The 26,946-nt window shown below is 44.9% G+C and overlaps 1 protein-coding gene and 1 long non-coding RNA gene across 3 annotated transcripts in view; one reads left to right on the top strand and one right to left on the bottom strand.

Moving 5' to 3' along the window:
• SLC13A4 (solute carrier family 13 member 4) overlaps positions 1–21,086 on the top strand; it is a 47,018-nt gene extending 25,932 nt beyond the window's left edge. For both annotated transcript variants that reach the window (XM_009243256.4, XM_054559870.2), the window contains exons 7-16: positions 654–734; positions 2,876–3,060; positions 6,907–7,026; positions 8,156–8,257; positions 9,985–10,086; positions 10,766–10,863; positions 11,071–11,195; positions 16,729–16,890; positions 18,139–18,276; positions 20,684–21,086. In XM_009243256.4, the coding sequence (XP_009241531.3) occupies positions 654–734; positions 2,876–3,060; positions 6,907–7,026; positions 8,156–8,257; positions 9,985–10,086; positions 10,766–10,863; positions 11,071–11,195; positions 16,729–16,890; positions 18,139–18,276; positions 20,684–20,821 (1,251 nt within the window). In that variant the 3' untranslated portion in view covers positions 20,822–21,086. The remainder of the gene's footprint in view (positions 1–653; positions 735–2,875; positions 3,061–6,906; positions 7,027–8,155; positions 8,258–9,984; positions 10,087–10,765; positions 10,864–11,070; positions 11,196–16,728; positions 16,891–18,138; positions 18,277–20,683) is intronic.
• Positions 8,827–13,366, bottom strand: LOC134761797 (uncharacterized). The gene is made up of 2 exons (XR_010140937.1): positions 12,583–13,366; positions 8,827–10,840 (listed from the first exon to the last, which is right to left on the bottom strand). It is a non-coding gene; the product is annotated as an uncharacterized LOC134761797 (long non-coding RNA).
• Positions 21,087–26,946: the final 5,860 nt, after the last annotated feature.

The following is a 26,946-nucleotide window of genomic DNA, read 5'->3' as shown; positions in this document are numbered from 1 at the left end:
CCTGGGCAACAGAGCGAGACCCCCATCTCAAAAAATAAAAATAAATAAAAATAAAAAAACACATTTACAGGGGAAAGCAGAGTTTACCTGCACACAGTTACTTGAACTTACTTCACTCCCCCAAGTCTGGTTATACATCTTTTCATGAGAAGTATAAAAGGCCAATAAAACATTGGACTTCAGCTGGGTACAATGGTGTGCACATGTATTTCCAGCTACTGGGGAGGCTGAGGCAGGAGGATCGCTGTGGCCCAGGAGTTTGACCCCAGCCTGGACAACATAGTGAGACCCTGTCTCTAAAACAAAAAACTGTGGACTTGGTTGTGATTTTTTTTTCCATTTTCTTTTTTTTCATCTTATATATAAAGGGTTCTTCATTAGCTAATAAAGTCCCAGAAAGGCTGGCTCTCCTCCAAGGGCAGAGCCATGTTCTGCCTAGTTTCAAAGCCTCTTCAAGTGGAGAGCTTGACACCAGGCTGGGCGGGGCAGGCCTGGCTGAGGTGCCCTGGTGTACATGCTCCCCCTGGCTTCTGGCCTCTGGTTCCCACAGTGCTGAGGCATGGGGTGGCCCTGGGATGACTAGGTGGTCCTTCTTGAGGCACCTGGCTCACCACTTCCTCTTCCTAATAGTGAGATGGCCTTTGTCCCAACAGAACCTGAATGGTGTGCCCTCGATCACCAACCCCATCAAAACTGCAAACCAACACCAGGGCAAGAGGCAACACCCATCCCAGGTAATAGAACGGCCCCTTCTAGCCCTGTTTCCTACATGAAACGCTGTGAACTGCTTCCCAAGGGCACTGGTCTTGAAGTCGTAAGGGAGTCAGGCTAGTGAGCTGTCACCAGGCAGTCATTACCCAGATACATGTCTGGCCTGTGTGCGCCATGGAGGTGAGACATCAAGCTCACTTGACTATAGCAAGACAGTCCACTGCCTGAGCCCCAGTGTCTTCAACTATAAAAGCTGGGGGTTGGTGTAGACCAGAGGTCCTCAAACTAGTCTCCAAAGGTGCTTCAGAGACACTGCAAATATTTGATTTGAGTATCCTAAGATTGTAAGGCACCTGCTTTTCTGAACTAATAATTGTCTTCCTGGCACGATTCCTCTGAAACAAAATGCAGAAGTCAAATGAATGAATGTTGAGGCTTGTATAAAATAGCAACTGTCACTTATGACCCTTGATTTCAAATGTCTGTGTTCATCAAAACAGTCTCACTTGTTTAATAGCCATCATCATAAATAACTGCCACCATTTATTAAATGCTTATTATGTATCAATCATTGCACTCAGCATTTTTTCTATGGTCTTGGCTCAATGAGGTAGCGATTTTGAGCTCCATTTTTGCAAACAAGGCAGAGATGAAATCATAACCCAAGGCCAAGGAACTAGATAGGGGAGCATTCTGATTCAAATCCAAGTCTCCTTGACCACATGCAATTAACCCATCACTATACTTCCAATTACAAAATTGGATGCATGCCAGCCAGGTGCGGTGGTTCAGCACTTTGGGAGGCCAAGGCAGGAGGATACTTGAGCTCAGGAATTCAAGACCAGCCTGGGAAACACAGCCAGACCTCATCTCTACTAAAAATAAAAGTAAAATCATTAGCTGGCATGGTGGTGCATGCCTGTAATCCCAGCTACTCAGGAGGCTGAGGTAGGAGGATCACTTGAGCCCAGGAGGTCAGGGCTGCAGTGAGCTATGATGGCACTACTGCACTCTAGCCAGGGCAACAGAGTGAAACCCTGTCTCAAAAAAAAAAGGATGTATCCAATTGCTACACTTATACTATTCTGTGTAAAATTTCACTAGAAGAAAGGATTGTGGAAAACCACTGGACCAAAGAATCTTTGAGGTCTCTTCCAGCTCTGTTAATCAATGGATCTTTTAGAGGTCTGGAAGGGTCAGCCATACTTCGGCCCCACTAGGAAGACGGGGCAGTGGGAAAGGGCTTTGAGAGATGTGGCCAGGTGGCGCTTCCCCATTGGTTCTTTCATGACCTGACTTGCTGACAATTGTACCAGGAATTTCCTGGTCTCATGAAGAATCAATGAAGGTGGCCAGGTGTGAAGGGAACAGGAGGGACTTGCTTCTTCAGGCAACACTTGAGACCAGAGTTCAGCAACCTCTCTGACCCTGAAAGGCCATCATCCGGACCAAGCAGGCCCAGAGAGGACCACAACTAAGCTGAAGTTTTATCTGCAAGGGGGAAGAAAAAAGTAGAGCGGAAAAGTCAGGCAAGGAGAAAAGAATGAGGAAGGGAAGGAGGAAAGAATCACACTTCAACCCTCTTCCCAATGAAGACTAGGGTTTTTATGTAATCCAGGTGTATTTTTTAGTCATCTCTCCATCAGGGTTTGATGGACTTGAATGGCCAGATTTGAGAGATATTCAGAGGTAGCTTGATGGGTCTTGGTAGGATTAGAAAGGGCCTGAGGGGAAGGCCAAATCCTGTCATTCTAACTCTACAGGAATAACATCTGTTTGTTACTCAAACACAATGTGGAGTGACACCAGTTTTACTGGCGTTCAAATAAAAAACAAGCCATGCTGTCAATAATAACATTAATCACACAAATAATAATAATCTACCATTCATTAAATGCCAGGAAGTGTTCTAAGCGCTTTACGTATATTATTTCATTTACTCTTCACAACAATTCAGCAGAGAAAATATGGTTTCCACCATTTTACAAAGAAGAAACTGCAGCTCAGATGCATGCCCAAGTTGATAAATGGTAGAAACTGTGATTTGTCTTTCTGACACCCAAGCTCAAACCCTTTCCGCTGTACCATGGTGCCTCTTGCCTCTCATGCTTCGGCCAGACAGCCCAAGCTGGGTTGGAGAGATTCGCTGATTTTCCTTTGTTAGGAAAAGCCACAAGTCCTGACCCCCAGCCCCAGGAAGCAGAAGCTGAACAGAAAGTACAGGTCCCACCATGACCAGATGATCTGCAAGTGCCTCTCCCTGAGCATATCCTACTCCGCTACCATTGGCGGCCTGACCACCATCATCGGCACCTCCACCAGCCTCATCTTCCTGGAACACTTCAACAAGTAAGTGATTCACTTGGTCAACAAATATTTACTAACCACCACTGTGTGTCAGGAACTGGACTAGGTGCTAGAGATATGGTAGAAAATGAGAATAGAAGAGCTTCTGTAGAAAGAGGGAAAAACAGGCTGAGCACAGTGGCTCATATCTGTAATACGGCACATTGGGAGGCCAAAGGGGGACTGCTTGAGCCTAGGAGTTCGAAAACAGCCTGGGCAACATAGTGAGACCCTGTCTCTAGAAAACATTAAAAAATTAGCTGAGCATGGTGACACGCACCTGTATACAGTCCCAGCTACTCAGGAGGTTGAGACAGAATTGTGGAGCCCAGGAATTTGAGGTTACGGTGAGCCATGATCCTGCCACTGAACTCCAGCCTGAGCAATAGAGCAAGACAGTGTCTCTATTTAAAAAACAAAAACAAAAAAAAAGGCCGGGCTCATGCCTGTAATCCCAGCACTTTGGGAGGCCGAGGCAGGTGCATCACGAGGTCAGGATCCCTAGACCAGCCTGACCAACACGGTGAAACCCCGTCTCTACTAAAAATACAAAAATGAGCCGGGTGTGGTGACGCACACCTGTAATCCCAGCTACTCAGGAGGCTGAGGTAGGAGAATCACTTGAACCTGGGAGGCAGAGGTTGCAGTGAGCCAAGATTGTGCCACTGCACTCCAGCCTGGGCGACAGGGCAAGACTCCGTCTCAAAAAAAAAAAAGTCCCAGCGCGGTGGCTCACACCTGTAATCCCAGCACTCTGGGAGGGCAAGGCGGGCGGATCACTTGAGGTCAGGAGTTCAAGACCAGCCTGGCCAACATGGTGAAACCCCATCTCTACTAAAAATACAAAAGTTAACCAGCCATGGTGGCAGGCGCCTGTAATCCCCGCTACTTAGGAGGCTGAGGCAGGAGAATCACTTGAGCCCAGGAGGCAGAGGTTGCAGTGAGCCGAGATCGTGCCACTGCACTCTGGCCTGGGCGACAGAGCAAGACTCCGCTTCAAAAAAAAAAAAAAAGAGTCCCAATGCGGTGGCTTACACCTGTAATCTCAGCACTCTGGGAGGCCAAGGCAGGCAGATCACTTGAGGTCAGGAGTTCGAGACCAGCCTGGCCAACATGGTGAAACCCCATCTCTACTAAAAACACAAAAGTTAACCAGGCGTGGTAGCAGGTGCCTGTAATCCCAGCTACTTAGGAGGCTGAGGCAGGAGAATCGCTTGAGCCCAGGAGGCAGAAGTTGCAGTGAGCTGAGATCGCACCACTGCACTCCAGCCTGGGTGACAAAGCAAGACTCCATCTCAAAAAATAAATAGATAAATAAAAATTTTAAAAAGGAAAAAAAGGGGGAAATCAAGTCATTATAGCTAAATGAGACTGGAGAAGTCCAGGACTCTGCAGGGAGAGCCCTGCTGGGGGAGCTCACCCATTTGCAGGGAGGAAATGCCTCCCTGAAGAGGCGACCATGTGGAAACCTGAAGGACGGGAGTAAACTAGATGAAGGGAGATTATCCAGACAAAGAAAACAGTGCGTAGGAGGGCTCCGAGGCAGGACAGCAGAGCACATAAAAGAAAACGACAGAGGGTAAGAGGAGGCCAGGGAGCTGGACAGGCAGATCTCCAGGGCTTGGCAAGACCCACTGAGGAACTTGGACCGCATCTGAAAGGCTCTGAGATGCTTTTAAAGAATTTTAAGCAAAGAGTGAGGTGGTCAGATTTATAGTTTTGAAAACTCATTCTGGATGAAAAAGAAAAAAAAAAAAAAAGGAGAACAGATTGGAAAGGAGAAAGCAGACAGCAGGAAGGCAATTCAGGACACTGCTGCAAAGTTGTCCAGGGCAGCCAGTGGCTTGGCTGACAGCGCAGTGGGGAGGAGGAACAGTCAGGTTTAAGGGAAACTCAAAGGTCACTTGCTGGGTCTCAGGAAGGTTAGACAGGGCCTGAGAGAGGGAAAGACCGCGTCTGCCTCTCAGGCTCCTGCCCTCAGCAGGTGAAGGAATAGAGGGGAAAGAGGAGAAATGGGGTGTTGGAAAAATTGGCATAGAGGCTGAGACGTCCAGGTGAAAACAGACCTGTGAATGTCAAGGGAAATATTAATGCTTAGGCTGAAGGCATAGATTTGAAGAGAGCGGCCTGCAGGGCTGGGGTCAGGGGTGTGCCGCCTGTACAGGGACACAGGGCCACCATGCCCAGACAGGCGTCACGCTTGGTTTAATGCTCTGCTGTCCCTGCCTGGATATTCATAATAATCTTTGGGTAAAGGGGCCACATATTCATTTTGCCTCCTGGTAAGGGAAGCTATGGGAGTGGAGGAAATTACCTAGAATATACAGGGTAAGGAGAACAGAGGACATAAATATTAAGCTCACATATTTAACGGACAGAAGGAAACAGTATCAGACAGCAGAGAGGAAAGGGAAATCTGGTGCCACTCTATCCAAGGGAGGAAAGTATTTCAGGAAAAAGGAAGTGCCTACAATATTTAATGTCAATGAATGATGATGAAAAGTAAGGATGAAAACGTATCCATTAGATTTGGTGACGTGGAGGTTACTGGTGATGTAGGCAACAGGACCTTGATCAAGAGATGGGAGAAGCAGCCAGATTCTGGTGAGTTGAGGACTAAGGTAGAGGTGAGAAAATGGAGAGCTGACTGTGAAGGGAAGGAGAGACGTGGGATGATAATAAAAGGAAAGTAGGGGACGGGCACTGTGGCTCATGCCCGTAATCCCAGCATTTTGGGAGGCCAAGGCAGGCAGATCACCTGAGGTCAGGAGTTCGAAACCAGCCTGGCCAACATGGCGAAACCTCGTCTCTACTAAAAATACAAAAATTAGCTGGGCATGGTGGTGTTCTCCTGTAATCCCAGCTACTTGGGAGACTGAGGCAGCAGAATCGCTTGAACCCAGAAGGCAGAAGTTGCAGTGAGCTGAGATCATACCACTGCACTCCAGCCTGAGTGACAGAGCAAGACTCCATCTCAAAAAATAAAAATAAAAATAAAAAAATGAAAGCAGGGTCAAGACGGAGTTTTCAAGATGAGAGACAATTAAATGCTGGTAGGGATGATCCAGATGAGAGGGAAGTTAAAGATCTGGGAGAAGGGATCATTGATAGAGGGATGTCTCACACCTTGAGGAGTTTTATGCCCAGCCCCAAAAACAGAGACCCAAGGAAAACACAGCATAGGTCATTTAGGCCTGAGCCTTGTCTAGGCAAAAGCCACAGCTCTCACGTGGTCCATCCAGGCTCCCCAGGAAACAGCACTTGGGCTGGGGGGCCACAGCTCTGCCTGCTGATGAATGAGCAGTTCCCTATACAAATCCCCTCTACCCTGAGACCAGTGGATGTTGATAAAGATTTGGAGATTCCAAGTCCTTGTTCTCTTATGGGCACCGTTAATATCTAAAAACTTCATTAAGCCCTAGAGCTCCGGATTCTCCAGAATTGTGTCCCCCAATCAAAACTTACATTCCTTTGATGATTTTAGAAACAAAGTATACCAAGCTGCTCCATTTTCTGTTGCCTTGAAAACCAGATGAATAAACTTAGCAGAATCTTTAAGGGCAAATACGTCCTGAGTCATTCTCTTGAGTGCAAAGTATATACACTTTAATGATATTAATTTTAGTTGTTTTGATTCCTTTTTTTAGCTAGTTTCATGATTCTTGTCTGGGCTCTGTACAATTGCAACTGTCAACTAAATGAGTCCTAGACAATGTTTTACCATATCGTTATCATTATCTCCCCACTTAGCCCAGCTCTATGTTTTAGGGAGCATTTGGCATACTACCCCAAAATACCATATGGAAACCCTCCCTTTTCTAATTGCTGACCTGGTTCTTTACCCTCCAGCCAGTATCCAGCCGCAGAGGTGGTGAACTTTGGCACCTGGTTCCTCTTCAGCTTCCCCATATCCCTCATCATGCTGGTGGTCAGCTGGTTCTGGATGCACTGGCTGTTCCTGGGCTGCAAGTGAGTTCCAGGGCCCTTTCAGCAAAGCACTGAGGCCCCTCTGTTGATCCAAAGGCCATGGCATGGGCCCTGGATGGCTCTGTGCAAGGGGGACTGCCAAGTAACCACAGAGGATGCCCAAGGAGAATGCAGTGGTCTGGTCTGAGAGTCAGGCACTGTCTCTTCTATACATTCTAAACATTTGTGAACTCTGCACTTCACTCTCAGCTCTACAATGAAATGTTCTTAATTCCAACTAAATGGTTAGAGAGCCTGTCCAGTTTATACTAAGTCTGACGTGAAGAGTATTTAATGTTGTTTTATTGCTCGCAAAGCATACAGAGCACTTCCAATTACTCCAGGAAATAGGAAATAAAAAATATGACTCCAAGTAGAATTTGCATGAGGTTTAACTTTATAGGCATGGGTGATTTATACTTAGTAGCCTGAATAAAATATGCTCATATGCCTCAAAATAACAAGTCAGTCTACTCCAAATTTGATCAGTTTCAAACACATAAGGGAAGATAATATAATGTTTTGCTATTAGTCCATATAACCCAATGCTCCCATTGGTCAAGAAATGTTCTCTGACTTTTCTTTTTACTCAGACTGTTGTCAAACCAATGATAATTATATACTTCTTCTCCAGTATTGCTAATATAAAACTAACACTGTGTGTTCCATATATGCAGATGTTTGTGTGTTTGTTTGGCTAGAGACAAAGCTTCTCTGGAGTAAAAATGTTAGTTATAACATCTAGACACACAGTGGAATAAAAGTTTTAGTTTATACATCTAGACACATGTACCACATTACACTGATTATTTTACTTATGTAAAAAGACAAGTAGGTAGAAATGACCCCACACGAATACACTTGCACAAGTCCCTGAGACATCACTTCACACCAATATACCAGAGACAGACCCAGATGGATATTCCCAGTAGGCTAGGGGAGAAGGTTGATGAGAGGCTGGATAACGTGGCAGATAAAAGCCATATGAATAGGTGGGGGATAGAGGGATAGGGCATGTGAAAGAGGAGAAAAGTGACCACAGCAGGCAAGTGGTTTAGTATTTACCTAATATTTGATCTCTGGGCCTCAGAAGTGTGTTTTCTTTAATCATTTGCTCATTCTCCCTTCTCAGTTTTAAAGAGACCTGCTCTCTGAGCAAGAAGAAGAAGACCAAAAGGGAACAGTTGTCAGAGAAGAGGATCCAAGAAGAATATGAAAAGCTGGGAGACATTAGGTAAAAATCAGCCATTCCTCTTCTCTCCTCCTCCAGCAGAAACACAGCAGGTAAAGTGAGCACAGGAGCAGCCTTGTTCTTGACAATCCCTGACACTGGGAGAATTTTCCACAACTCTGAATCAGGCCTTTATAAGATGCCATTTAATGCCAAAGCCAAGCTGGCCCAGATTTCAGGTGGCCACCCTTCCCCTTTTCTCTATTCGGAGTCCAAGGTATAGCCATGGCATGGGGTGGAGTGCTGACCATGGGGCAGACAGAGGCAGAAGAAGGGAAAGACAGCACAGCCACCCTCTTGGAAAATGTGAATTCCTTCCAAAGCCAGGCCACCTCTCATTGCTCAGACGTACCACCACAGTGGTCCAGTTATCACTCCCAGGGAGATGGGAGACGCTGTGCTATATTTAGGGTATAAGGCAGTATCAAAGACAGACTTGGAGAGAGAGCATCCAAGAAATCACTAACCAACCCTCAGCCACTTCTATCAGCTTTTCCACAGGGACCCAGCTTCCTATTTAGTGCTATTTCTCCTTTTATGGCAATTGGCACATACAACTTTGCATAAAACAATCCAGGTAGACACTGTCTTATTTAAAGCTTTAAGTTATAAAAGGAATACATGTTCATTGTAGAACATTTCAAAAATACAAGACAGTATAAGAAAAAAATTAAAATTGACTGGATTCTTAGCACCCCATGTTAACAAATGTTAACACTTCTTTCCATGCTTTTTTGTGCAAAACTCCTATGTATTTTTGGTAAAATTCAGTCCACACTGAAACTGTTGTATACCTTGCCTTTCTCAACTCAACATTGTACTCTCAGTACAGCATGTTCCACATCCTTAACTCTGCTGTGGAAATGGGATTATCAGTGGATGCATCTCATTTTAACATAGAGTTGTATCAAAATGTATTCAGTGTCATGAAATATCATTGGATATAGAGGATGCTTCCATTTTTTAATAGGTAATTAATGTCTCAGTATGCATTTCTGGTTAGATGATGGGAATGACCAACTTTTTTTTTGTTGTTACGTTTTTGTTTTTTTGGGGGATGGAGTCTCGCCCTGTTGCCCAGTCTAGAGTGCAGTGGCACAATCTTGGCTCACTGCAACCTCCACCTCCCAGGTTCAAGCGATTCTCCTGCCTCAGCCTCCCAAGTAACTGGGACTACAGGCACGTGCCACCACACCCAGCTAATTTTTTGCATTTTTAGTAGAGATGGGGTTTCACTATGTTAGCCAGGATGGTCTCCATCTCCTGACCTCGTGATCCGCCCACCTCGGCCTCCCAAAGTGCTGGGATTACGAGCGCGGGCCACCACACCCGGCCAGGGAATGACCAACTTTAAGGCTTCTGATGTGTATCATCAAATGGCCTCAAAAAGGTTGTAGCAGTTCCTCCTCCCACCAGCACAGTGTTTGGGGCTGCCTATTTCACTGCACTCTCCTTGTAGGCTGTATTTGAAATTACTTTACAAATGTACAGTGCTGTATTCTCTTGCCCTTTCCACCGAAGTTTCTCTAGGAACATGTTTAATGTCATGTTTTCTGGGGCCACTCAGTCTTCTCCTCATCTCACTGTCAGCCATTCATAGTGGTTAGGCAGTGAGTGTGTTTTATGTCTAGTGTATTGAAACTCTAAATACAGAAGCTTCCAGAAGCAAAGTGAAAAAGCTAGGAGAAATTTCTAAGTTCCTGAGTGGGTCTTTCTGTTTTATTTTATAGCTATCCTGAAATGGTGACTGGATTTTTCTTCATCCTGATGACCGTACTGTGGTTTACCCGGGAGCCTGGCTTTGTCCCTGGCTGGGATTCTTTCTTTGAAAAGTAAGTGATATCATTTCCTCCTTAAGAATAACCCCCTCACCCCAATTCTTCAGGCAAGACTTCACAGACTCTCTCAGGGGCAGATATGAAGCCAGGAAGATTTCATTCCCCGGGAAATCCACTCTTTTTAGGGAGGCTGCAGTGTGAAATCAGGAAGGAAAAACACTCTTTGGAGTCCCGGTCTGGGGTTGGGATCCAGTGCTGCATGTAGTCTCATTACATAAGCTCTTGGAAGCTTGGTTACCTCATAGGTGGTTATGAAAGTTAAAGGAGGAAACATCAGTAAAGTACCAACTGTAAAGAAGAAACCAACTTCTCACTTGAGAAGGGAGGCACATGGAGGTGTGGCCTTCATAGGAAAGAGGTCTCATCCTCTTCTATTCTCCTTTATCTAACCAACTCCACTCCTGATCACTCCATCTAGGACTTGCCCCAATTAACGGGCTCACAAATTCACACTAAGACATCTACTCTAGCCAGGCCCTGCCTCCAGACATTCACCATTGCCCATTAAATCCAAAGTGGATAGCATGGCAGCAACTGGCAAGAACTAAGGTTAATGTCACCTCTAGATAAGTCCTAAAAAGAGGCATTGTGTTTGGACAGACTGCTCCAAGACACCATGTTACTCCTGAAAATTCCTGACCCTTCTCCTCAGCTATGCTTTTCTCTTTACTAGGAAAGGCTACCGCACTGACGCCACAGTCTCTGTCTTCCTTGGCTTCCTCCTCTTCCTCATTCCAGCGAAGAAGCCCTGCTTTGGGAAAAAGAATGATGGTGAGAGAAGGGAAGAAACTGGGGGTAGCTCTAGTTGAAGAATACCCAAATCAGACTAATACTCCCAAAGAGATTTACCAAGGTCCTTCAGATTCCCACCCCCCTAAATAGCAGTATCCCAAATCATCCACTTCACCAGTTAGGCTCCTGTCTCCACAAATCACGCCCATCAGGGTTTATCTGGCTTTACATCTCTCTCTAATCCAGGAGAGAACCAGGAGCACTCACTGGGGACCGAGCCCATCATCACGTGGAAGGACTTCCAGAAGACCATGCCCTGGGAGATTGTCATTCTGGTTGGGGGAGGCTATGCTCTGGCTTCTGGTAGCAAGGTAATTCTTGAATTCTGTTTTTTTTTGTTTGTTTGTTTGTTTTTTTTGAGACAGAGTCTTGCTCTGTCGCCCAGGCTGGAGTGCAGTGGCACAATCTCAGCTCACTGCAACCTCCGCCTCCTGGGTTCAAGCGATTCTCCTGCCTCAGCCTCCCAAGTAGCTAGGACTACAGGCGTGAGCCATGATGCCAGCTACTTTTTGTATTTTTAGTAGAGACGGGGTTTCACCATGTTGGCCAGGCTGGTCTCGAACTCCTGACCTCAAGTGATCCACCCACCTCGGCCTCCCAAAATGTTGGGATGACAGGCATGAGCCACTGCACCCAGCTTGAATTCTGTTCTTATGGGTCAAATAGTTTTCCAGCATCTTTACCTAATGAGTCATTATGGGCATGGGAGGAAAGACTCAAAGCAGCTGAGAATGTTCACAGAGTCCCTGGGAAGGAAAGCAACAGAGCAGGATGGATGTCCTCTCCTGCCCTAAGCTTCTCAGTTAGCGCTACTAGGAACAGAGGAACAGATCGGCTGTGCCACACAGTCATGACAGACACATGGGCATTGATAGTTCATCTATGGGGCCCATGCTGCTACAAGCAAAAGGTTTATTGGCGTTTGTAGCCATCTCTTTCTGGGATTTGACAGTGGCAATAGGAGATGGTAACAGGAGATAGACACAGGTAATAGGTAATGGGAGTGGTAATAGGAGATCTCTGTGAGGGACCAGAGATGCTCAAAGTGACACATGGTGAACTGTCTGTCCACAATACATAGACTGAGCCCCTTTGGAAAATCTAGGCTAAAGCTGATGTAAATGCTTCTTGATTTTCTGATTGGGAGGATTTTGGATGAGATCTTTTAAGTGGGGTGGGGATGTGAGAGAATGGTTGAAGTTCCTAAAGTGTTAGCCCTCCATAAAATAGAAAACAATCTTAAGAATGAATTAGATTAAGGTTCAGACTATTTCTCCCTCCACCTTGTCTACATGCATTATCCCATGCTAAATTTGGTTCTCTTTTTTTTTTTTTTTTTGAGACAGAGTCTCACTCTGTCACCTAGGCTGGAGTACAGTGGCGCCATCTCGGCTCACTGCAACCCCTGCCTCCCAGGTTCAAGCAATTCTTATGCCTCAGCCTCCCAAGTAGCTGGGATCACAAGCACACGCCACCATACCCAGCTTAATTTTTGTATTTTTAGTAGAGATGGAGTTTCACCATGTTGGCCAGGCTGGTCTTGAACTCCTGGCCTCAAGTGATCCGCCCACCTTGGCCTCCCAAAGTACTGGGATTACAGGCACGAGCCACTGTGCCCCGCTTGGTTCACTTTTCATGGCCCAAAATACTATCTGCATTATTAATAATAAGGTCACAGAATACTCCACTAAGGAGAACCTTAGAAAACAATGAGTCCTATCTCCTGTCCATGGTGAGATTCCGCTCCATGGCACCTCTGGCTTGGACACTTCCAGTGACAAGGTACTCCCTGTGCAGGGAACAAAGAATAATTATTCCTTATTTTCAGCTCAGGTCTTCTGCATGTTGTCTGTCCACTGTTGGCTCTAGCTCTGTTCTCTGGGACCCTCTCCTAGCTAATAATTATTAACATGAAAAAATCAAGAAGTAGTGACCCATACCATCTGGTCTCTCTCCTCAGGACTCGCTACACTTGGCCTTATTCAAACATGGTCCATGGGGTGGTCAGTCTACTGCCAAGTAGAGTAGTTATATTACCCAAGCCCCAACTCTCACCTCTGATTCAAGCAGCACCCTGCATTTTTATGGAAGCTTTTATAAAGCATCCTTGGCACTCACGTCAACAATTATATTAAAACTGCAGTCAATTAGAACCCTTCATTCTTTTAACTGTTCATCATTACTGGACCTTCAACCCATCCTATAGATATACTATCAATATTTCTCAGTCCAAGTTCGGGATATTTATATTTATCTTTATTGAATTTCAGTCGTTAGTTTTGGCCTCTGACAAGATTGGCCTGGCAAGATTTTATTTATTTTTTCACCAAAATTGGGCTGGGCACAGTGGCTCATGTCTGCAATTCCAGCACTTTGGGAGGCCATGGCGGGAGGATTGCTTGAGTCCAGGAGTTTGAGACTAGCCTGGGAAACATAGTAAGATCCTATCTCTACAAAAACAAAATTCGCCCAGTGTGGTGGTGCGTACCTGTAGTCCCAGCTACTCAGGAAGTTGAGGTAAGAGGATCGCTTGAGCCCAGGAGTTCAAAGCTGCAGTGAGCCAAGATCCCACCATTGCACTCCAGCCTGGGAGACAGAGGGAGACCCTATCCCCTGCCACCAAAACAAAAAACAAAAACAAAAAAACAAAAAAAAACAATAAAAACAAAATTGTGCACATATTAGAGATAGTACAGTTATTTCTGTAAAGCCTACTGCCTCTACTAATTTTAATAATAATTTAGGTAGCATATATGTTATTCCTACAGAGTTTGAAATAATTTTAGTTTTGACATTAGTGAAGAAAATCCATTGTAAAATGTTTTCATACCAAGAGTCTAAAGAATTAAGACTTCCTTTGATTGTGTTTTTGTCTAACTTTGAAGTCTAATTTATTTCAAATCATAGTATAAAATAGTTCTGCTGGAAAAATAATTGCCAATAAATTATTTCACTTTACTAGGCAAGGCATGGTGACTCACGCCTGTAATCCCAGCACTTAAGGAGACTGAGGCAGGAGGATCACTTGAGGCCAGGAGTTTGAGGCCAGCCTGGCCAACATGGTGAAACGCTGTCTCTACTAAAAATACAAAAATTAGCTAGGTGTGGTGACGGACACTTGTAATCCCAGCTACTTGGGAGGCTGAGGCAGGAGAATCACTTGAACCCAGGAGGAGGAGGTTGCAGTGAGCCAAGATCACGCCACTGCACTCCAGCCTGGGTGACAAAAGCAAAACTCCAGGGACTGGGCACAGTGGATCATGCCTGTAATCCCAGCACTTGGGGAGGCCAAGGTGGATGGATTACCTGAGATCAGGAGTTTGAGACCAGCCTGGCCAACATGGTGAAACCTCATCTCTACTAAAAATACAAAAATTAGCCGGGTGTGGTGGCAGGCGCCTGTAATCCCAGCTACTTGGGAGGCTGAGGCTGGAGAATTGCTTAAACCTGGGAGGCAGAGGTTGTGGTGAGCCGAGATCACACCACTGCACTCCAGCCTGGGCGACAGAGTGAGACTTCCTCTCAAAAAAAAAAAAAAAAAAAATTTAGCCGGGGATGGTGGCACATGCCTGTAATCCCAGCTACCCGAGAGGCTGAAGCATGAGAATCATTTGGACCCGGGAGGCAGAGGTTGCAGTGAGCTGAGATGGTGCCACTGCACTCCAGCTTGGGCGACAGAGCGCAACTCTGTCTCAAAAAGAAAAAAAAAATTATTTCACTTTACTTACCAGTACAATTTGGATAACATGTTAAGTAAAACTCCATCTCTTTATATAATGTACCATTTCCATTCAACTAACTGCTGTTCCTCCCCTGCCTCTGTCCAATGAGCAAGGTTTAATGTGTTACCAGAGGGAACAATTAAAGAGTTCCTGGAGGCCTTGGGGCTCTGAAACAAGCATTAATTGATGCAGTCTGCACATATTGAGTTTGTAAGCTCTCAGTGAGTTGAGAGGAAAAAAAGGAAGAAAAGTTCTACAAGGTGAAGTGGCTACAACAGAGAGAATTCTGAAGGCCTTTGGTCCTCAGTTGTCTATGAGCTTGTCAGGAGGTGGCCAGGGTACTGTAGAGATGAAATGAGCTTTTGATGAATTTGGAAGAGAGGAGAAAAAGTAACATGCTGGCAGTGTAGGGAAGGCGGTCTTTAATATTAAAACATGCATAGCAGGACTTAAGAGCTTGAGGAATCATAAATGTCTCACCTTGCTTTCTGTCCCTGCTCTCCATATTGTCATTGCAGTCACAGTTTCTAGGGTACCACGGGAAAAGGCAGAGCCTGTCACCATAGAAGAGAGAGAGGAAGGGAGGCAGGATGCATATGGTATCCTGGAGTTTTTAACACAAAACTCAATGATACCTTTCATTTTTTAGGACAGGGAGGTAGCCCTCCCTATTTGCAGGTGAACATCTTCCAACCAAATGAATCATTCCAAGTGGGAATATTTATTTATTTATTTATTTATTATTTTTTTGAGACAGAGTCTCACTCTGTCACCCAGGCTGGAGTGCAATGGCACAATCTCGGCTCACTGCAACCTCTGCCTCCCGGGTTCAAGCAATTCTCCTGCCTCCGCCTCCTGAATAGCTGGGATTACAGGCGTGTGCCACCACACCTAGCTAATTTTTGTATTTTTAGTAAAGGTGGGGTTTCACCACGTTGGCCAGGCTGGTCTCAAACTCCTGACTTCAAGTGATCCACCTTCCTCAGCCTCCTAAAGTGCTGGGATTACAGGTGTGAGCTACCTCACCCAGCCAGAATGTTCATTTATTTAAGTGTGTAACTGTTGCTAGTGGAATAAATTCAGGATGGTCAATATGCCTTCATATCTGTGTCTTCAAAAAGCACTGGCAGGCCAGGTGCGGTGGTTCACACTTATAATCCCAGCACTTTGGGAGACCAACGTGGGAGAATCGCTTGAGCCCAGGCCTGTTTGAGACAGGCCTGGGCAACATGGAAAGACTCTGTCTCTACAAATAAAAAGAGCAGGGCGTGATGGTATGTGACTGTGGTTCCAGCTACTTGGAAGGCTGAGGTGGGAGGATTGCTTGAACCCAGGAGGTTGAGACTGCAGTGAGCTGTGATCATGCCGCTGCACTCATCCTGGACCCTGGGCAATAGAGCAAGACCCTCCTCTTAATTAAAAAAAAATTCCTGACAGATAGTAGAACTAATGTCAGCCATGATGAGATTTGAACCTAAAACAGGTTGGGGCTGAATGACCAGCCTCCATGGCACTTAGGAGGCACCTTCTCTACTAAGTGGAAATAGACTTTTATCCCCCCCTACTTTATTATTCCTGTAAAACCTCCAGTGCTCAGCCCTGCCTGTTCATCTCCCTAAAAACACAGGAAAGACTACTATCCACAGATGTTGATAAATTTTTCCCTTTTTTAGGTAACAAAATAAACTGATTTCAAAAGCAGAATAAAGGGCTATACTTGGCACTCTGTGAAGGGCATTGTCGAATCAATGCACAGGGTAAGGATGTCAGAGGCTAGAGAAAGGGTAATGAGATTGAAGTTGAGGAGCAAAGATCTCCAACCTCTGACAAGTTGTCATGGCAAAGTCCTAAGAAGGATCATGGCAATTAGGGTGGGTGGCTCTCCATGTCCCATGACAAAACCCAAACACTGAATGTTGTGCAATCATAAAAACCAATCTTCTGAGCTACAAAAATGATCGAATCATAAAAATCAGGAACACCTCTGGTTCCAGTCAGACTAAAGATCAGAGGATCCCTGGTCGTCCAGCCTTCCAACATCCCTGACCTTCTGAAGTCTAAGATCTCTAGCTGGGATGTGCTTCTCCTCCTTTCTTCTTACTGTTAACACCTCTTCCTACAGAGCTCTGGCCTCTCTACATGGATTGGGAACCAGATGTTGTCCCTGAGCAGCCTCCCGCCATGGGCTGTCACCCTGCTGGCATGCATCCTCGTGTCCATTGTCACTGAGTTTGTGAGCAACCCAGCAACCATCACCATCTTCCTGCCCATCCTGTGCAGCCTGGTGAGTAGTGCGGGGCTCCCAGACATCCAGACAGGCTGTCCCAGGGGCCTGGAGTGGCAGGCCTGGCTCAGGGCAGCTTCCGTAGCTTTACCCTCTCTTCTGGTTACTGCGCACAGCCTTCACTGATTGGTGTTCAATTCCTATTTTGAAAAATGAAGTTTTTCAAATAGCAACTAGTAAATAAAAAGATACACTAATAAATCATAGCAAGAGTTCTAGAAACCCTTGTCCAAAAGAGTAGGATTAGTTTAGGGGCAGCCCTGAATGGAAACCAAAGAACATACAAAATAATATTCAAACCCTATCATTTCAATTCCCCGCAATCATTATCAGCCTTTCTCTCCTGAGATAAAACCTGAGTAGGGCTAAAGAGGTAGCCACAGAAAATGGAGGTAAAACACACACAGCTGCAAAGACTGAGATCACAACTCAGACAATCATCACAGCCTCCACTGAGTTTCACTGTCCTCCGGGAAGTTCTGAGGATTGGGAGCAAGGTCAGCTTTGCTCCACGGCCTCAGACCAATTTGTTGTGAATAGAATAAGGGAGGGGAGCAATGGCCAGATCTTAGCCTGGCCAAGCAGCCGGAAAGGTGATGCATCTGACCCAATGCTTCATCTGTCCCATTCTGGGAGGCAGAATCCAGGAAATGAAGGCCCCTCCCGACCCCAGCAACATAGTCTCCTACTGCTCTTTCTAACCCCAGAGCCACACTCTGCTCATTGCTCAGATGACCCCAACTTCTCCCTTCAGTCATCATGCTTGTGCGAGCAAGAGAGTGCAGTTAAAACTTGGCAACACTGAGAGCAGGACCATGGATTCAAATCCCATATAAAACAATTATCTTCTCTAGAAAAAAAAACCACCTTAGTTCTGTACCCTAAGACTAAGGGATCCCCACTTCAATCAAAGCAACCTATTCATGAGATTTGAGTTTAAGGAAAGGAAGTCTCAGCTAAAGAATAAAGTTTAGGAACCAATTCCTTAGAATAACACCAAAAAAATCAAACATCCCTTCTAGGGAGTAACTCAAAGCCATAGTTCCACGTGGAGCAAGTGAGCAGCATCAGCCTATTCATGTTGTCAAGGGACTGCATGCCCCAGAGGGCAGAGACCTAACTACCCCTCCGCATAGTGTCCTGCTAAGGTTAGCCAGCACCAAGTCATTATTAAAGCATGCTTGTGACGTTAAGCACAGGAAATGCAAGCCTAATCTCGTGAATGTTTCTGTGAATTCTCTCTTCTAGTCTGAAACGCTGCACATTAACCCCCTCTACACCCTGATCCCAGTCACCATGTGCATCTCCTTTGCAGTGATGCTGCCTGTGGGCAATCCCCCTAATGCCATCGTCTTCAGCTATGGGCACTGCCAGATCAAAGATATGGTGAGTTGGGGTGCTCTCTCCCTGCCAGGCCCAGCTGCCATGAGGACAGGGATGACAGCTCTGCAGCCTTCTTTCAAAGCTTATTTTGTAGCAGTGTCCCTGGCCTGTCAACACTAAACCCTGTGTGGTAGCAAGAATAGCACCTATAAAAAGGTTTTTGGTTGGTCTATAAGCACCAAGGATAACAAGAATGTGCTCTCCCCAACCCTTCCCTGGAAGGAAGTGAGTACCTAGGTAGAGAAAGCTGGAACAGACAGGCAGTGGCCCAGTTCCAGAAGGCATGAGCCTGTGCAAACAAGTTTTGCCTTCGTTTCTTCATTAGGCCAGTGGAGACATTCATTGAGAAAGCTACTGGTTTATTCACAGAAGATGAGAATGAGAAAGTGTATGAACCTAGGGTGAAAGGTATTTTGAGAAAACAGGATTCTTCTGCCAACTCAGTCCCCACCCCGGCCCAGGCAAGAAACCCCTGAAGCAACAATGGAAAATGAAGTGTCCACCATTCATTTTCATTTTCACCTGGGCTCACAAAAGATGGCTTTGAGATATTTTTGCTGCGGACTTCAGCATTGGGCCTATCTACCTTCTACTCCTCTACCTATACACCTGCTGCTATACTTAATATCCAGGGCTGAGGGGGTCGGGGAGAGGATGGAAAACACTGATACAAATTACTGATGGTCTGACAATTTTTTTTTCATGGGAGCCAAACTTGTTCTCGGGCAGCCCTGTAAAGTAACACAGGAAAGGAAGAAAAAGTTTCAGGCTGGTGGCAGATATTCAGGTCCTTTTTTATCCTTTTTTTTTTTGAGACAGAATCTCACTCTCACCCAGGCTGGAGTTCAGTGGTGCAATCTCGGCTCACTGCAACCTCTGCCTCCTGGGTTCAAGTGATTCTCATGCCTCAGCCTCCAGAGTACCTTGGACTACAGGTGTGCACCACCATGCCCAGCTAATTTTTGTATTTTTAGTAGAGATGGGGTTTCACCATGTTGGTCAGGCTGATCTTGAACTACTGGCTTCAGGTGATCTGCCTGCCTTGGCCTCCCAAAGTGCTGGGATTACAGGTGTGAGCCACCGCTCCCAGCCTATTCAGGTCCTTTCGACTGTTTGAACTGCTCATCTAAGTCATCTGTGATACTTCCTGGAATGGAGTGTCCCAGCCATCCCTCTCCCCTCCCATCTTACTGCGTAACCCTCAGTCTGCTCACGCTGAGCTCTACCCCAGCTCTCCTGTCTCCCGCTTCCTCTGCTGTGTGCCCCCACCACTGACCCCTAGCTTTCTACACTGGGATCAAATGATCAGAGGCAGTAATTTTCAAAGATACCAGGTGACAAGAAGTGAGCCAGTCTTGGGCACTATTCCCAGCTTGGGCACTACCTTGACTTCAATTTCCTCATCTGCTAAATGATGAGGTTCCAGCTGGATGCTCCATGGGGTCCCTTTCAACTCTAACACACCTTAATTTAGCCCTGCTAGAACCTGCCCTCTCACCTGTGGGGAAACATGGGCTGTCCTCCATGCCAAAATGCCCAGGGGGCCCCGACCAGACGGCAGGAGAGAGAGGACACGTCTAGCCATTTGCTTGAAACAATTTCCCAGCATCCACTTTCCCCTTGCAATTTTCCCAACTTAATGCCAGCTACTGACTTGTCTTGGCTACACGCTATACGCCTGGTTACTCCTTGGGAGGATGCCAGCTATCCTTACAGGACACATTTTTCCATCTGGCTCTGCCAGCCCATCATCCCTCACATCCCCCACTTCAGCCTGTGAGTGTCAATGTCAAGGCAGAAGTGAAAAGGGTCAGTCACTGAGGTGTTAACTCCCTCAGAGGAAAGAAGCAAAGGCTCCATTCCAGCTAGCACGCCTGTGTCCCCTTCCTGAGGAAGAGCTGAGCAGAGGCAGCCGAACCGTTTCCCCAGGTGAACTCAAAGTACACTATTTCCATGAACTGTGCCTTAAAAAAAGGTTAACAGTAACAAAGGCTTCATGTAATATAGCCCCTCCTACAAGTTCCCTGTATTAGCACATAGGGGCTCTAAGAAGTTCCTGCTTTACAGAGATCTGGTTAGTTTTGTTTAGCACATTTCCCTATCAGTGAGCTGCAGAAATACCTCTTCACATTCCACAGAGTGGGTGTTCCAAGTAACTAACATACCTTCTAGGCTTCCACTTGAAATCTAGTGAGAGTGCTGTAAGCATGAAGTGGAGATGACTCTAATTGTCCCTTTCCCGCCCTTCCACAGTCCTGTGCACCCTACAAGGCAATGCTACAGCACCCCAGGCAGCAACTGGGAACTAATCTGGGCCAGAAGGCATAGGCTGCGGGAACAGAAGGGGGACTTGGGGATCTGTGCTGCTGCTGGTCAGAGTGACTAGGGTGTGCTGGTTTGTGTCGTGCAGGTGAAAGCTGGCCTGGGAGTCAACGTTATTGGACTGGTGATAGTAATGGTGGCCATCAACACCTGGGGAGTTAGCCTTTTCCACCTGGACACTTACCCAGCATGGGCGAGGGTCAGCAACATCACTGATCAAGCCTAACGCCAAGTGTACAAACTAGCCCAACCACAGGAGCTGCCAGTACCCGGCAGAATCTGGACCACAGGCAAAGAAAACCACTAGGACCACCGGGAGCACACAATCCCAGACCCACGCCGGAGGGCATCCCTCCACCAGAAGATTCCGCCACCTCAAGTGAACTGCAGGAATCCTCCAACAACCACAAACACATGCTTCGCTGTTAGTGTCTTCTTCCCGCCCTCAGCAGCACAGCTCAAGAAAACCTAAAGTTTCAATACAAGCCATAGGCTCACAGAAAAAGAAAAAGAAAATAAAAATTAAATTAAAAAAAGAGAAGACAAAGAAAACCTAAAGTTGTATCTAGTCTTTGTAATCCATTCATTCTGAAGACAGGAAAAGAAAGCCTGTCTTAGTCACCCTTCAGAGGCTAAGCCTTGCAAACTCCCTAGGTTTTATGTTATTCTTAATACCTTCTTAGGAGTGGAAAGATACCCAAGTCATCCTACCAAGGCAGAGTGAAACCAGTGACATCTTTTTTGTGGGAAACCTCACCCAGAACTTGAAACCTAATGTCACCTCCTTTCTCTCTCTCTTTTTTTTTTTGAGATGGAGTCTCGTTCTGTTGCCCAGGCTGGAGTGCAGTGACACGATCTCAGCTTACTGCAACCTCCAGTCCCAGGCTCAAGCGATTCTACTGTCTCAACCTCCTGAGTAGCTGGGATTACAGGCACATGCCACGACGCCCAGCTGGTTTTTTGTATTTTTAGTAGAGATGGGGTTTCACCATGTTGGCCAGGCTGGTCTCCAACTCCTGACCTCAGGTGATCCACCTGCCTCAGCCTCCCAAAGTGCTGGGATTACAGGCGTAAGCCACCATGCCCGGCCGTCAGCTCCTTTCTCTTAAGTGTTTCTATCCTAAGTTCTCTCCACAAGAAGGCATTCTTAGTAGGTCTTCTTCATGGCCATCAGTACTCTTTCATCACTACTTTCATTCCCTTTTAAGCATCTCTCCTCAATGGCTCCCCTTTACCTTGGCACCAAATTCCCATAAAGATATAGTGTTCCCTTTCAGAAAGAGGCTGGTGGTGTTCTATTTATTAGTCAAAGGAAAGGGAAGTCGGCCAGGCGCGGTGGCTCACGCCTATAATCCCAGCACTTTGGGAGGCTGAGGCAAGCGGATCATGAGGTCAGGAGTTCGAGGCCAGCCTGACCAACATGGTGAAACCCTGACTCTACTAAAAATACAAAAATTAGCTGGGCGTGGTGGTGCACGCCTGTAATCCCAGCTACTCAGGAGGCTGAGGCAGAAGAATCGCTTGAACCCGGGAGGCAGAGGTTGCAGTGAGCTGAGGTTGCAGTGAGCTGAGATCGCACCATTGCACTCCACCCTGGGCGACGGAGCAAGGCTCCATCTCAAAAGGAAAGGGAAGTCAAGAAAGAAGATACATTGAGATTAACATCTCTCTCTCCACCTGTCACTAACCACAAATACTATTGCCTTGGTTTTGGGAGGGAGGGAAAACTTTCCTACGTGTCTTATAAGGGAAACCAAAACTATAATTAAGACCACAGCACTAGTATTATATTAGACTGGCTTGCTTCTGGATTTAATAAGTAGTTTGTTCCTGAGAAAACAAAGTATTAGGTAGTAGCCAAAGGTCCAAACACATCTGTCACTTCCTACACGTCCCTACATGAGCCCCCTGAGGGAGAAGAGCTGTCTATGGCTCTTGAAATCCCCCAGCAACTTCTACAATGTGGTAAGCTGTAAATGCTCAATAAACGTGTCCCATGAGAAAAAAAACTGTCTGGAAATCAAGGCTTCTTTCTCCTCCTGAAGACCATGCCATTTTCTCCATGATAGATATCCTTGCTACATGACTGGCGATAGCTCTCAATCCCTCTAGTTTGTTAGCATTACATATTTTTTATTTCTCCCATCAGTTGCTTGCTAAATATGTCTTAGGGGAAAGGGAGTCCCCTACAATTACTGTACTGTTTTAAGTGATTTTAAGTTACTACTGATAGCACGTGCAGTTTTCCCATAATAATTTATCTATAAAATCACTCCCTTAATTGATCAAGCATCCGTGAGTTGTAAAGTTTCTTTTGGAGCAAAAGAAACCACCACAAACATGTACTCCAACCACAGAATGTGACTGACCATGGTTAACGGGAACATCAGTGCTTCTGCCCTGTGAGTTAGACCAAAATTATTTGTCCAATATAACAGTTAAGACCTCACAAGCCCAAATGAAATACCAATGTTAGGTACGCTACAGCTGATTTGATCCAGCCAACATCTCTAAAGTTATTTGCTTTAAATTTTCAAAAGAGTCAGGGTATTACTCTTATTATCAGAGCAGCCAAACATCACATTTATAAACCATCACAGAACACAGATTCTTTGCCCCTAAGTCAGACAATAGGACAAAGGTGCAATCAGTAAGATTCTGGGAGTATAAGTAAAAAGAGAAAGAAAAGTTGATTTAGAATTAAGTGGACTTAGAATTACTGGCCAGTATTCAACTATGTGAGAATCTGACTCACTCCTGAAGGGAAAGCTGTGCCAGCAACTGCTGTCAGGTGCTCCGAGTAGTGGATGCATTCAACTAGCCAATTTAGAAAGAGCGTTTATTTCAGTCTGGTCTACTAAACTGCTCTCAAGCACAGCACTGTTCTTTCCCAGAACTGGAGATTCAAGCCAAGCAAGGTTACCCATTCCAGTGACAGGAAATGGCAAATATGATTAATAACTCCTTGTCATCTAAATCACTCCACTGTTGGATAACTTCTAGCCCTCCTTAATAGTCTTGTGTCTCTTGCAAATATAATTTAATTTTATCTTCTAATATTTTATGGATGATGAAACTGTGAGCCAAAGTCACTAAGTATAGTTGCATCTTATTCTTAAGTCAATTCTTTATCAAATTTGCTTAGTCAAAGTTGCCTTTGAAATTCCACTAAGTCAGACATTAAGTACAAGGTATACAATCTTTCACATTAGTATTTACATATCACGAACACTCATGTACCATCTTTTAATAAATCAAAAGCAGCTAGTTTTCCTTCCAACATCAGAACAAATCTGTTTGTTCAACTACACAATAAATGAGGTAGTTGGCTTCACATCTGGGGACCATGATGTTTGAAAAAGTCTCTAAACACTAGAATCACTCTCAGTACAGCAAGAAACTCAAACCATTAGAACGCAAAGGGAACCGAGACCACCTGAGTACACAGGTAGCTCAGTGGGGCTGTCCTCACTGAACGAACACTGAACACAATTGCATGCACTATTTACGTGGCACTTTTTTGGTTCCAGTCCTGTACAATTGTGTAAGATGATGCAACTGCACTGTACCTTTCATAAGAGCCTCCCACCGAGGCTGTGATTCAGGAAGGCCCAGGACCCAGGGTTTGCAACGTCCCACCCTGGGAACTTCCACAAGGTCTCACTGTTCTCAGTTCATTTTTCTTTCCCTGTGCCTTGCAAAATATGCCATATGTTAGGTCTTCAATGCTTGACTCAATACACTGCAACCAGATTTGGGAAAGGTATAAACTGAACACCTGAAAAAATAAGTGTCATAAACTCCCTATTAAGAGCAGGCAAGATCTCAAAATATTTTCCCTTCACCACCCTATTCCTTTCCGCAAGACAAAGCCCTAATAGTCAATAGGGAAAAAAAGACTCATTCATCTGCAAGGAATGGAAATGCTACATGCAAAACTCAAGACTGGAAGTTTAAGAAAAGCCTCATTTGCTCCAGTACAGTATATAACATTCCTTCAGGAGGAATAACTCAGAAAAGGCATTAAAAATGTGGGAGACCTCAGCAGAAAAACAAACACCAGCATAGTATCTAGGGAGTGAACGGGTTAGTGGAAATGAAAACATTACACATGTGTACCATGTGTACATATGCTCTATGAGGCAACGTGTATAGACAACTAGAAAAACCACACAGCCTACTTTTCTCTATAGTCACACAAACTCATTGGGTAAATGAGTTAGAAAAAGAGAAATAAAATTGCTCCTTTAAATCAGAATCAGGTAACTGCTTAAATACATAAAATACCAAATCAGAAGAAAAGTCTAAAGATATAATTTTGGTAACTTCATAAAATTCAGCCTCTTTTGACAATTTTAAATAAGGCTTTTTTTCTTGCTTTGTTTTTGTTTTGTTTGGGAGGATTACAGTTTAGGGATAAGCTTTTCAAGTTCACTGTATTTATTAAGTTTCCAGCATCAATCCTGAAGTCTTGTATTTCACATGTCAGAGTAATCTGCACTAGTATTTTGAGCAACTCTCATTTTATGGTCAGATGTGGCAGAAGTTTTCCTAACCATATTAGTAGGAGCTTTCAAATATTTTTTAAAGGAAAAAAAAAAGGCCTGTCTTGTGGTGCTTCTTCCCACCGCTCCATTGATCTGTGTGGCAAGGGTTCCTACAAAATTCCCAGGGAAGGGGTAACTTTCAGTGCCACAAACCCCATTCACAGTAAGGATTTTCAACTACATCCTAAAACTATGATGGTTCTGGGCTCCTCCAACATATAGCTCAGTGAAGATCATCTTGCCTGAGAACTCTGAGGTCCTTTTCACTGCTGCCAAGAACATAAAACTAGGAGAGGGTATCTGAATGGTTAATGCAAAGTCAGCCTGCACTGTGTAGCAGTTTACATGATGAAGCTGAATTTAAGAACTGATCTGCTAGATGGATCCCACTGGTAGAAATGATCCCCTTGGCAAGGTTAAGTGTTACCTCTAAGGGAAGCCCTAAGTCCAAATGAGCCTTGTTTACAAGGTATAATATAAAGAGACCTATCCTTGTAACAGCTAAGTGACCTCTAATCCCAAAGCAGCCACTCTGGGAGACCACACACACCACAGCAATGCTATCATGGTTGGTAACAAGGAATCCCTCTGTGGAAACAGCTTTCTAAGCTTCTAGCATTTTTAATACCTGCAAGGTAAACTTTCATCCTTTGAGGCTGTAGTTCATTGTGCTAACAATTCAAGATCAAATCTTGTGAGCCAGATTGTACGATCCAGGTGGATACTGTAAATTTTCATCAGTATCAAAAACAATGACTATAGAATAATGACAAATTTTTTGTGTGGTTCATAAGCTGATTCCAAAAGTGACTGCAGAACTAGCCAAAAAGCAACAAGTTTGTACTAATAGCTACTATTTATTAGATAGTCTGCAAAGCACTGTGCAACATTACATATATTATCTCAATTATTTTTTATGAAAACCCTATGAGGTGGATATTTACGTCCACGTCTACAGATAATGCAAGAGTTTCTGAAAGAATAAGCTACAAACCCGTGACACACAATTTACCTATTAAATAAATCTAAAAGTTTAAAAAAGCCGGGTGCAGTGGCTCACGCCTGTAATCCCAACACTTTGCGGGGCTGAAGTAGGTAGATCACTTGAGGCCAGGAATTTGAGACCAGCTTTGCCAACATGGTGAAACCTCGTCGTTACTAAAAATACAAAAATTAGCCAGGTGTGGTGGTGATGCCAGCTACTTGAGAGGCTGCAGCACGAGAATCACTTGAACCGGGAGGCAGGAGTTGCAGTGAGCCGAGACTGTGCCACTGCACTCCAGCCTGGGCAGCAGAGTGAGACTCTGTCTCAAAAAAAAAAAAAATAAGCCACTTGCCCATGATCATGCTGCTAGGAAAAGTCAAACCATAATTTAATCCTAATCTGTCACACACAAAGACAACATTGACAGGAATAAAACTTACTTCCATGTAGGAGAGATGCAAGTTGTCAAAGAGAAGCAGAATCACTTTATCACATACAGAATCAATGTTATCACTGTCTGAAAAAAGATGCTCTGAACAATTCTTCCAGTTTATTGATTCTGAACCTGCCATGTCTTCAAAAATGACATTATCAGTGAAGCTGCTCAACAAGTCCTCTGAAACAAAACAGCTAGCGAAATGCGTATTTGTATTTAGTCTAAATTATACTTTTAGGACTTTATCTTAGAGCTATACCCTGGATCGATATGTTTAATAACATTAGGATTGAGGTTATCACTGTAATAGCAAAAGAACCACCTAAGCATTCACCAGTAGCAGATTAAATCAATTATGTTATATCTATTTAAAAAAATTTTAG

The sequence above is a fragment of the Pongo abelii genome, chromosome 6, assembly GCF_028885655.2.
Source record: "Pongo abelii isolate AG06213 chromosome 6, NHGRI_mPonAbe1-v2.0_pri, whole genome shotgun sequence".
NCBI classification, from domain to species: domain Eukaryota; kingdom Metazoa; phylum Chordata; class Mammalia; order Primates; family Hominidae; genus Pongo; species Pongo abelii.
Note: the sequence above shows the minus strand (reverse complement) of the source record. Positions and strands in the feature narration are given on the sequence as shown.